The sequence below is a fragment of the Balaenoptera acutorostrata genome, chromosome 4 (assembly GCF_949987535.1).
Source record: "Balaenoptera acutorostrata chromosome 4, mBalAcu1.1, whole genome shotgun sequence".
In the NCBI taxonomy this organism is placed as follows: Eukaryota; Metazoa; Chordata; class Mammalia; order Artiodactyla; family Balaenopteridae; genus Balaenoptera; species Balaenoptera acutorostrata.
In genome coordinates this window covers 68875112-68887002 of record NC_080067.1, presented here as the reverse complement: position 1 = coordinate 68887002, position 11891 = coordinate 68875112, and the positions used below count along the sequence as shown (strand labels likewise).

Genomic DNA, 11891 nt, shown 5'->3' with positions numbered 1-11891 from the left:
TGATGCTTGAGTGAAATCTTGGAATGAAGGGTTCCTGAGCAGTTCCGTGTTTGTGCTTCCTTTGGGAGAACTGCCCCCATTTTGGGGGGCTCTGTTATCTCTGTACTTCTCCTTACTTCATGGAGGCAGTTGTTTTATCTTATATACTAGACGATGATTGTAAAGGCCCTAGGGACTTGAGCATGTTCTAACCCAAAGAGCTCCAGGAAGGGAAGAGTGATGAGAGGAGAAGGGAGGAGAAGCCCCCACCTCATAGCCACGGTCCTCCGTACACAGCTTGCCCAGAGACATCTGCGTCTTCACACGGCGCACAGCACACTCCTTGTCAGAGAGCCCGTCTGAATGCGAGGATATCTCAATGGGGATCTCCGGCGTCTGGGACAGCAGGTCATCTAGCTTCTCTGCCAGGCGGTCTTCGAGTTTATCCGCTAACTCATCAGGGCTGTTTGAGTGGTCACTGGTATTTCCTTCCTCTCCGTCAGACACAGAGAAATTCTCAGAGCTAAAGGTTGAATATGACTGGCAGCTGCTGATACAGCGATGGGGCCTAGAACCACAAAGAACCAGAGGAACTTAGTCCCGGGAACGGCTACTTTCCTTTTTTTTTTTTTTTTTTTTTTTTTTTAATGGCATGCCCCGGGATCTTAGTTCCCTGATCAGGGATCGAACCCACGCCCCCTGCAGTGGAAGCATGGAATCTTAACCACTGGATCACCAGGGAAGTCCCTACTTTCCTTTCCTTGTCTGTCAATCACAGCCTTGGTGGGAGGTGATCTAGTTTTTTTCCCTGCCCCTGAGGGAGAGTCAAATCCCAAAAGGTAGGAACTCTTTAAAGCAACAGAGAGAGAAATCTGAGCTTTGTTTGTTTTATATGTTAACGTGGCTCCACACAACGCTCCCAAACTGAGGGCCACCGCTGGTCTTTGAGAAAATCAGCTGGTCTTACGGCACTGTGTACACCTGTGTGGTATGGAAATGTTCACATTGAGAGTACGCTTCTTACAGAGAATCAACCACCTAGGTTCTCAAGGGTGAAGGAGACTTTGGAGAGTCTCTGGTCTGACTCCTCTCCCAGAGCAGAAAACCGGAGGCAGAGAAGGGAAGTGACTTGTTCAAGGCCACACAGCAGAGCTGGGCTCGGGCCAGGTCTACTCACGCGCCGCCATGTCCTTCTCTACCTGCCTGGGCATGGTGGGGCGTTTCTCACGGGGCAGAGCAGCCCGGAAGGCCGACCCCCAACAGAAATGTGCTTGGAAGGAACATTCACTCTGCAGCTGTGGGCACTGCCCAGCCAGTTGCTGGCTCATTCCAGGTAACGTCTGGGTTTAGCTCTGATGAGGCTAAGCTTCCGGGTTGGGGGAGGGGATTTACAAAAGTTCCTCATTCTTTTCCATTGTCTGCAAGAAGCCTAGTAAATAAGAATACTGTTAGCTTACGCTGACGACTTAACAAACAAAACAAATAAGAAAAAAGAAGACTTCCCTTTCCCTCTGTCATTGTCTGATCTTTCTGTATTTCTTAGTACAAAGCGATTTTGATGGCATATGATCTGAGTTTGGTTGATGGGCAGGCCAGGTGATGGGCTGGGGGCGGGGGTCGCATCAAGGACACATGGAAAGAGGCCAGATGGAGGAAGCCCAGGTGGGAAACGGAAGTTAAGGTAGGACTCACACCTTCTCAAGGCTGGTAATCCAGGGGCTTCCCTGGTGGCGCAGTGGTTGAGAATCCGCCTGCCAATGCAGGGGACATGGGTTCCAGCCCTGGTCTGGGAAGATCCCACATGCCGCAGAGCAACTAAGCACCACAGCTACTGAGCCTGCACTCTAGAGCCCGCGAACCACAACTACTGAGTCCGCGCACCTAGACCCTGTGCTCCGCAACAAGCCACTGCAATGAGAAGCCTGTGCACCGCAACTAGAGAAAGCCCGCGTGCAGCAATGAAGGTCCAACGAAGAAAGAAAGAAAGAGAGAGAGAGAAAGAAAGAAAGAAAGAAAGTCTGGTAATGCAGAAGGGAGACAGGGAGAAGAATGTTATAATATTAAAAGCAAAACCGTGAGGTAAAACCAACATTTTTCATCATAGCAAGAAAGAAAGGTGGGAAGCCATCAGGTGGGCTGAGTTAATGGTGGTCATAGGAACAAAAGCTGGAAGTAACATAATTGTGATGCCTGTAGAATGAGGTCAGAGGATGAAAAGACATTTTATTTGGGCTCAATCTCACTGCATAGGAGAAAACACAGCGTCCAAGCAAACAACAAGATAGCAATGGCAGTGTGGTAGGAACAGCTCAGGGGATGAGAACAGATTTCAATTTTGTGTACAGCATAGGGACCTGGAATACAATTTACCAAAGTACTAGAAGTCCTTTGGTTTTAGGAAATTCCTGGTTCTGGGTAGGTACACAAACCTTCCTGGGGGATTCTTAAAGCCTTCCTCTTCAAAAACAGAATGCCTAGTAGCAGAAAAGGCCTCCTGGGAGGAAAACTACCTTCCATATTTCTACAAAAGGGTAGCTCTTAATTCTAGAAATGAGGGGTGTGGTCCTTCTTTAGTCCTATAGGCAAAGTTATTATTGCTGGCTAGGCAGGAAGCTATTTCTAAGGATGGGTTGAAGGAGGACTCGACTCATTTAATTATACTTAATTTGAGGTATAAAATCCAAGGCATGGAGAGTGCTATGGATTTAATTGCATCCTCCCAAAATTCATATGTTGAAGCCTTACCTACAATGTGACTGAATCTGGAGAGAGGGTCTTTAAGAGGTAATTAAGGTTAAATGAGGTCATAAGGGTGGGGCCCTAATCTGACAGGACTGTGGCCTTATAAGATGAAGATCTCTCTCTCTCTCCCCCACCATGTGAGGACACAGCAGGAAGGCTGCTGTCTGCAAGCCAGGAAGAGAGTTCTCACCAGGAACCTTGGACTTGGACTTCCCAGCCTCCAGAATTGGGAGAAATAAATTTCCATTGTTTAAGCCACCCAGTCTGTGGTATTTTGTTATGGCAGCCTGAGCAGACTCATATAGGGAGGTACACTAGAAACCAGTAAAATTACCCATAAAACAGTACAGCCATCTCTCATAAACTGCCCACTCTATTGTCAATTACAACCTTGAATCCATATTTATTTTCCCCATCTTGCAGTTCCTATCTAGTGAATTTGGATAAACTGGGATCTGCTGTGCATAGCCAGCTGCCAAAATGGGCAATGGTAGGTTCCTATAAGCTGGCTGTTAGAAAGCGGCCTGTGATCGAACCGGAGGTACGGCAAACTCAGGATTTTCCCTGATTACACTGAAGGCAATCACATGTGTTTATTGGTTTTACCTCTGTCTTCGTGGAAATTCAACTTCACTATCTACTTCTCCTTCTTCCTCTTCAGAGGAGTCATCTCCACTCTGAGGAGAACAAGGAGGAAAGAGTCTTATTTCTCTTTCTCTCTCTCTCTCTTACACACACACACACACACACACACGCACACAGTCCCTGTAAAAGATTTAATTTTCATCAAAGGCATTGAGTGGTAGCTTGCTGTCATTTTTAAACATATATTTCTTCATTCATTTAGCAACTTTCCCTGGGTGTCCATGATGAAAGGCCCTGAACTTGAAGAGGGGAAACCGGAGAAGAGGTCTTGGATTTTGGGGTGGTCTCTTGTAACCATTGTCACTTGTGGTTCTAGGCTCTGATATAGAGACTCCAATAAGAGGTGATCTTTCAGTTCTTCAAAGCCCAACAACTACTTTTTCCCCTTTTATGTACCAATCACCTTTCCACTAATATTATAGTTATCATGCTTACATCATCTCTACTACTAAGACATACATTATTTAGGGTCAGACCCCATCTTGTTGTACTGTATTCCTCCTCCACCATTAATACAAGACTGCATACAAGGTAGGTGCTTAGCCCACGACTGAGTCAGCACGTGGGTACAGATAAGAGAACTCTGGTTGGGACGTCTGAGGCCTCATCATTGCTAGGGCTCTGTGGTTGATCTGGAAGGGTGGGTAAGTGTTCCATCTGAGAACATGATCTTCCCTGTGAGGGAAGATTCCATTTCCCTTCCAAGGCATAGGAACAGCCCCACTTCAGATCAACTGTCATTAATGCACGGGTTTACTACAATCCCTTGTGAGGTGGGTAAGTGGGTCCAAATAACTGTACCAAAAATTGAGGATAATTTACCTTTAAAGTCAGTTCTGACAATCCATCACTTTTACCCATTTGTATTCTGATGTGCTTTTTTGAGTAGGAAAGACAGGGATGGAGTTATCCTGACTGTGGAGATGAGCACTTCCCCCTAGAAGACCCGTGGGAGTGTATCTCAGCAGAGAGAAGTTGAGCTGCTTTGTGGGAGTGTGGTTTTAGTGAGGCCAAAAGTAGAAGGGGTGTGTTCCGTGGCCTGCAGACCTACGGATGCCTCAAAATGGCATCAGGATGGTTCAAAGATACATGTTACTTGGGAGGGGATGGGCGAATGGGGTGATTGCTAAAGGGTGCAGGGTTTCTTTTTGGGGTGATGAAAATATTCTAAAATTAGTTGTGGTGATGGCTGCACAACTCGAGAGAAAGAACTGAGTTATACACTTTAAATGGGAGAACTGTGTGGTAGGTGAATTGTATCTCAATAAAGTTGTTACCAAAAAATTATGTTATTGGCTTTAGGGGTCAGAGGAGCAGAGACTGACTTAGCCCAAATCCACTGCACTACCTGAAACACAATTTATTTCTGGGAAAGCTCAGTCAATAGCAGCACTGTATGTGGAGGAAGAAATACAGTTCTGAGACAGTGGCCTTCAGCTTCAACTTCTTTTCTAGTAAATGTCTAGTTGACCAAAACATACTCATTTACATTTTAGACATTTTCATTCCTTCAGCTGAACTTCTGATGAACGATGATGATATGAAACAATAGTTAGAATTGAGTGGGTGTTTTCTCTGTGCTAAATACTTTTCATACATAGTGTTATTTTTAACACATTAGCAAGATGAGCTCACATTTTTGGAAGGTTGCTATGTGCCTGGTCCTGTTCTAAATGCTTTATATGTATTAACTCATTTAATCTTCACATCGACCAATGAGACAGGGTCTACTATTAGCCCCATTTCATAGATTAGAAACCGATGTTCATAAAGGTAATAAGTGGAAGAGCCTGGCTTTGAACTCAGGTCTGACTCCCAAGTTTGGGGTCTTAACCACAAGGTAGGAGAGGTAGCCTGCCTCCCAGCTAATAAACCACAGGCAGCCAGTGGGCGAGGAGGAGGGGAACAGGTTTCAGTGACTGAGAACCACCTGGATCATGACGGTTATTAATTAAGGCGATACTGTGAAGAAAGCTAGTTCCATGGGGGATTAATAGATGTTATTTTAAAAAGGCAGTATGGTCAAATAGGTGAGGGAAGTGCTGGATTAAACAAGGTTAGTGCATGATTTCTCAAAGCCCAGGATTTGTTCATGTGAGCTTAGGAAGCTCCAAGAGGGGACAGAGAATACTGTTTCCCAAACATGTTTTATAACGGGAGCCTTCCTTCTTGCTACATCCCTTAGGACTAGGCTAGAGTAGCGGATTCCAAACTATTTTGATGACGTGTCGCTAACGTATGGCTATTTTTCTGTTGATAAATTATATACATTTGAATCAGTCCCCTGATTCAGGAGTTTCCAAAGTGTATTCCTTAGTCCATCACTTAAGCAGTGTGGAAAGTATTAAAAGTAAATAAACTGCTATTTATGCTTTTGTTATCTCATCCCTTTACAAAATGCATATTTTTTATGTACGTTTTATACTGCATAGAGTATGACAGGCTCTGACATTCCTTGAAGGCAGTGATACACACCGCGGTTGTCATCACACCTTACCTTCTGAAGGGGCCTTGTTTTTCGAGGTAGAGCTGGGGGGGTGATGTGATGAGAGGTGTTGAGGGACGCTGCAGACCCACAGCCGCTGAATTCCTTTTCTTCCATTTTCTCAGAACCTTGGGCATTTTCCGAGAGGGGGTTGTGTGCTGGTGGCTTGAAAAGGTTGGGGCTCCTCCTCACAGGCTCGGCAGAGGGGACGTCTAAGGACCCATGCTGTTCTGGCCTGCGCTGGAGGCAGGGGTCATAGGGGTCAGCCTGACAACAGCCCCAGGGGCCTGCCTGGCCCTTGTCAGGCTCGGAACTTTTCCAGCAATCTGCCGCCACGGCCGTGGAGATGAGGTCAGGGCTAGAGCCAGGCATCTGTCTTTGAGCATGGTTGCTGAGTGGGCTCCGCAGGGCTGCCGCGGGGCCAAAATACCTCAGGTTGTTGGCGCAGGTTGCAATGTCCTGTCCGTGCATGTCGAGTCTGGGATGGTGACTCTGAGACGCGGCGGGAGGGGGTTGCTGGTATTGCTGCTGGAGAGGACTACGGTGATGGGGAGAAGGGTATTCGGACTGAGCTTGGTGCAGGTAAGTGGGATGGGGTGAATTTTCCCGGGCTGGCTGGTTTTTTAAGATCGCCGCGAAGTCGCCGTGGCTGCCTCGGCTACTCCCGCGGCGGTGGCGTGGTTTGCTCCGATATCGGCTCTTGCTGCTGGAGGTGGACATTTTGGGACTTCCGGACAAAGGGGATGCAGTGGGAGCCACTTCCACACTGGGGATACCTTCAGATCTCAACAGATCTGGCCTGGGAGAAAAGAACAGGTTTGGTTTTAAACACATGAAGACACATTCAAGTTTGGGGAAATGTATCCCAGACCTTAAAATACACATAATCTTTGAATCAGCAGTTACATACACAGGGATTTATCCAGTGGAGATAACGGATGTGCACAAAGATGTATGTTGGAAGATGTTATGTTACAGCATTGTTTAAAATAGCAGAAAGCTAGAAACAACCTAATGTCCACTTACAGAGGATTCCCTTTATTCCTTCTGGATTTTATTCTGTACCTCACTAGCTGAGTACTCAATCTCCTTTAAATTCTAATTTTACCCTACAGGCTTCTTGACCTCTTCCTCATAGTATCAGCTCTCAGCTTGGTGCCAATATGCCAAGGCACAGGCATGGGTGTTTGCTCACGATCAGAAATCTGTCTGATGATGGATCCCACAAGGGATCACAAAGAACAGAGGTCTGGGACCAGAGAAGGAAACCTCAGTTAATTAGACAAGAGGCTAAATTCAGGGAGTTTCGTCTAGACACGGTCCCCTTGAGGGCCGCTACGAAGTCATATCCACCTTTGCATGTGGAGGACACTAGCAAGGAGTCTTGCTCATAGTAGGTACTCAGTAAATGTTTCAGGAAGGGGCCGAAGGGGATGGCAGTAGAGGAGGGGGAATTAATAGAGAGCCCAGGAGGTTGTGTAGAGCCAGTAAGAGAAGGGCTCATGTGGAACGACCCTGGTATTCTACTGTGTTCCTAAAGGGAGGAGGGCCTCTCTCAGACCACTGGGCTAGTCACGTGGATCATGTGCAGGAGGAACCCAGAGCCTGCAGGTAAACCTTACACACACCAACACCAAGGCACACAGGCAACCAATAAATGATTTCTGAACTGATGAACTGATTCAGGGCAGAGACTCTAGGATGCCAGGTAGTATCGCTATCTCCTTCCCCCCAAAGAGTAGCCCCACCCTTCTTTCGGACCAGACAGACACAAATGAGCTGGAGATTTCAGAGCTGGAGGGCCCAAACTCTTTTTTTAAAAAAAAAAAAAAAAAACAACAGAATCCTTTACTCAAATGAATTATGAGAAACCCAATATATAAAATAGATACAGTAAGAGAACAGATTGGTGGCTGCCAGAGGTGGGGGGTGGGAATAGGGGGTGGGCGATATGGGTGAAGGGGGTCAAAGGTACAAACTTCCAATTATGATATAAATAAGTCATGGGATGTAATGTACAGCATGGTAACTATAGTTAATAATACTGTATCGTATATTTGAAAGTTGCTAAGAGAGTACATCTTAAAAGTTCTCGTCACAAGGAAAAAAAATTTGTAACTATGTGTGGTGATAGATGTTAACCAAACTTATTGTGGTGATCATTTTGTAATATACACATATGTTGAATCATTATGTTGTACACCTGAAATTAATATACTGTTATATGTCAATTGTATCTTAAAAAACCCAAACCCAGATATAGTAGAACAGCTGAAGAGAGGAGGGAGAGCAGAAGCCCCTCCCCGTGGGGCTCCCCCTCCTTGTCCTCTCTACCCCTGCAGTGGCCTCAGAGACACCTCTATTCAGGCCCTAGGGGGTCCCAGACCTTGTAAGGAAACCACAGATGCAGTTCTGCCTTCATCCTATGTGATGAAGAACCCAAACCCCAGCCCAAGTGGCTCCTGGTCTCACAGCTCATTACTGATAGAATCCAGACAAGGAGTCTCTCCTACTTGACAGTCTGGCTTGTTGGACAGTCAGAATACAGCTTGAAGGTGTGTACAAATCATTTGGGAGCTTGTTGAAATGACTGCATGGGTCTGGGATGGGGCCTAAGAGCCTGCATTCAGCAGCCACGCTCTCAGACGACGCTGAACTAAGGACTGCATTTTGAAGAGCCTCACAGGAAATCAGTAGGCATCAGGCAGTAGGAGATGGGTTTTCTTCTCTTTCAGGAGAAGTTCAGTTAAAGGCTTGTCTTAGCACAGAAGTTCCAGGTATAATTGGTTTATGATGAGGCGGGTAGGGTACTGTGCTGCTGTCAGCATCTTCCTGTCTCAGATTCACAGCTTTGTGGTCAGCTGGCCAACTTGTGGCACAGAAGGCATCTGGATCGAGGAGGTCCTGGGGCTTTTTATTGAGGAAAGAGAGCCCTCCAAGGCCCAGTTAGGGCATCTATCAATACTTACACAGTAACTGGCTATGGCGGGATCTAAAAGAAAGCTGAGGTGAAAGTGCCATTAAGTCAGGTAAAGGCTGCGTTTATTGAACCTGGCAGTGCAAAAATCAAAGAATAACGCTGAGACAGCACTTCACAGTTGACAAAGCAATTTACAATATATAAAACACAAGTTTCCTACCATTACAATATCCATTTTACAGATGAGGGCACTGAGGGATCAGAGAGGTTAGCTGGCTTGTGTCCGTCACAAAGCTAGTAAATGGCAAAACTCACAACTTGAAGCCAAGTTTTTGGACACCAAGAAATAGTTCTTCCTCCATTCCAAGCTTCTCCATATTATGAAGTATTTAGATTATCTTATTAGACTATACTCACTCGTGATGGGCTTGGTGGATCCATCACTGAACTCCGACTCTCTTTTCAGTCCCTAACTAAACACAAACTGAAACCAAGGCTAAAGGTTAGTGGATGGTTTCTCATATCTGATCGCCTCAGTGGGCATTGGCCTTCTGACTCTATAATCACTGGACTGTCCAAGTAATCTGAAACATAAATCCTTCAAGGGGCAATCAACTGAAAGCATAACTCTCTGCAGCTCTAATACCCACTCCGGGTTGCCTTTCCAGACAAGTTCAGCTCATTGACTAAGCATCTACTGGTGGTGTCAAACTCTTTCAAATGCATTTCTCACAGGCAAAATAAAAGTAAACACAAGCTCACACTGTGAAAAATTAAACAGTACTATTTTCTCCCAAAGTGCTCTTTGTTTTAACTGTCGGCAGACTGCATGGAGGAGCCAGCAGGTGAAGTCTGTGCCTCGTTTGTACACCAAAAGAAGAGAGGTGCTGGGATTCCTGGAGGGTTTTGCCAGGTGCCAACTGAAAACAATTTCTCAGAGCTTGACCAGAAGATAGTCAGGCGCGGTAAGTAAAAGCAAAACTGGAATTAATCCATGTAGTTATCCCTCAGTAGTTTAGATTTATGTTAGTCATGCTGTGCTGGAATGGTCACTGTTCTGAAAGCCTTAAAATACACGCTTGGTTTGCATTTTCTCACTGTCTTTATTCTTACTGCATTTAGCTCAAGTCTCACTGCTGGGTCTACACCCCAGGTTAAGAGGTTAAGGGATATTTCCTTCTTTTGCTTTAATTTAGGATAGGGTCTACTCTCCATTCCTTGGGAGGAATGAGGCTCTAGCAGAGTCTGGTAATAAAAACTGACTGGAAGAGCATTCTAAAATTAAACTAATATAAGGAAAATGTGTTATAATTAGGGGAAAGGGCATCTTTTAAAACAATTAAAAAACCCATTTTTTTTGGAGTAACTATGATTTCCTAGGTGATTTCACACATTGTCTTATTTAAACCTCACGAAAGTTCCACACAGGAGTGGGATGAGGGGAACTATATGGTTAGGTACAGGTAATTATCAAAGCGCCTGCTTTTGTTTTTGGTGGTGGATTTACAGGCACTTATTACATTATTAAAAAGAACTAACTAAATGAATAAATAAAAGTGGGACATGCATGGACCAATGTTGCATAAATCAAGAATTATGGTGAACTCAATTCTGTGCACTAGGGGTCAAAAAAAGAAAAAGAAATCTCACATGCTATAGTTACACCGTTTTACCCATGGGGTTGAGAGTGGTCAAGTGACATGATCCAAATCACACAGCTTCTAATAGGCAGAGCCAAGATTTGAATCCAGGTCTGTTTGGCCCCCAGTTCATTTCTCTTTTCACTATTCCATGCTAAGGTAATAAATATCAATGCCTCAGACAGTAAAAACTAGATTCCTGGAGTCCATGACACACTCTCTCCCACCTCCCTAGGCCATGTCTAGAGGCAAGTGCGCTGACGATGTGGTACCGTGTGGCCACACCCATCATCATCTGATCATGTATTTTAGGGGCATGTTTCCCCATTTATCTGAATATCAGGTCAGTACAGGTGCTCACCGCTTGGCCTGCATCCCAGGTCTGTGAGGCACACCTTTCTTCTTCATGAGTTTCTCCATGGCATTAGGGTGGATTATTGGACGGACAGGATGTCGTTTGTAGGTCCCAGGATACTTCTTCTCCACTGCTTGCTCACGCCTGAAGAATGAAAGAAAAAGCTACGTCTCAGTCACCGCAGACAGAAAAGATGGGCAGAATGTTTTCACAGGTTGACTCCACCCACAGATTCTGGCCACACTTAACAGATACAGGCTATCTGAAGAATAGCAAGGCGGCTCTTTAGGTTAAAAAGGAAAAAAAATAATAACTCAAACTAACCTGACTTCATTTTTTTCTTCAGGTCGCAGATGGACTTGGAGGCCAACCTTCCCGTCCCCAACATGCCTCATGAGACACAAAGCAGTGGCTGAAGTCCTACTTATTTTCAGCAGCTGCTATTTTAGTCAGGACCCCAGGGCTTCTCACCATTCTCAGGAATACCCTGAACCACTTGCAGCAGCTGCCTTACTTCCCCAGGGGGCAGTAAGCTCCCATGCATCCACACCAAGCTCTTCTTGAAATGAGGACCCCTTTCCTGAGCCATTCGGCAGGTTGAAGTTGCAAAGGCTTGTCAAGCGCACAGTCCCCTAGAACCAGCTCTGTGGCAACTCCTCTCAACTGTAAGCCTCACGGGGGCGGGGACCTGTGACCGGCACATGCCCTAAGGAATGTTGGGCGGACGAATAAAATAGCTGCCGGTTCTGAGTAGCAGCAACCTGAAAGAGTAGTACATTTCAGCCAATTGACAGACCCACATCAGTCAGGACACAGTGGTCTGGATACATACTTGATTAGCTCCTTCTCCCGCATTTCTAGCTGCAGCATGATGGCACTCAATTCCATGTATAAATTATTAGCCCGCTCAAGTTTTCTCTCATAGTGCTCACGAATATCCAAAGCGTGCCTATCAAAGAAAACACAGAAGCAGTGAAGCTGATGAATGTGAGGGAGAACTAAGGTCAGCTCTAAAGAAACAAGAACAGGATGGTTTATCTCAAAAGCATTTGCCCAGGGGCCCTCTAAATTTAAGACTCCCTTGTCCGATGCAAAGACTCAGACAAGAGTGAGTGGGAGATGGGA

At 45.6% G+C, this 11891-nt stretch overlaps 1 protein-coding gene across 2 annotated transcripts in view; it reads right to left on the bottom strand.

The window, feature by feature from the left end:
• Positions 1–11891, bottom strand: part of MAP3K13 (mitogen-activated protein kinase kinase kinase 13) — a 167877-nt gene that overhangs the window by 6807 nt on the left and 149179 nt on the right. For both annotated transcript variants that reach the window (XM_057546070.1, XM_028162093.2), the window contains exons 9-13: positions 11599–11715; positions 10773–10910; positions 5864–6650; positions 3328–3398; positions 250–547 (exon numbers count right to left, since the gene is read on the bottom strand). In XM_057546070.1, the coding sequence (XP_057402053.1) occupies positions 250–547; positions 3328–3398; positions 5864–6650; positions 10773–10910; positions 11599–11715 (1411 nt within the window). The remainder of the gene's footprint in view (positions 1–249; positions 548–3327; positions 3399–5863; positions 6651–10772; positions 10911–11598; positions 11716–11891) is intronic.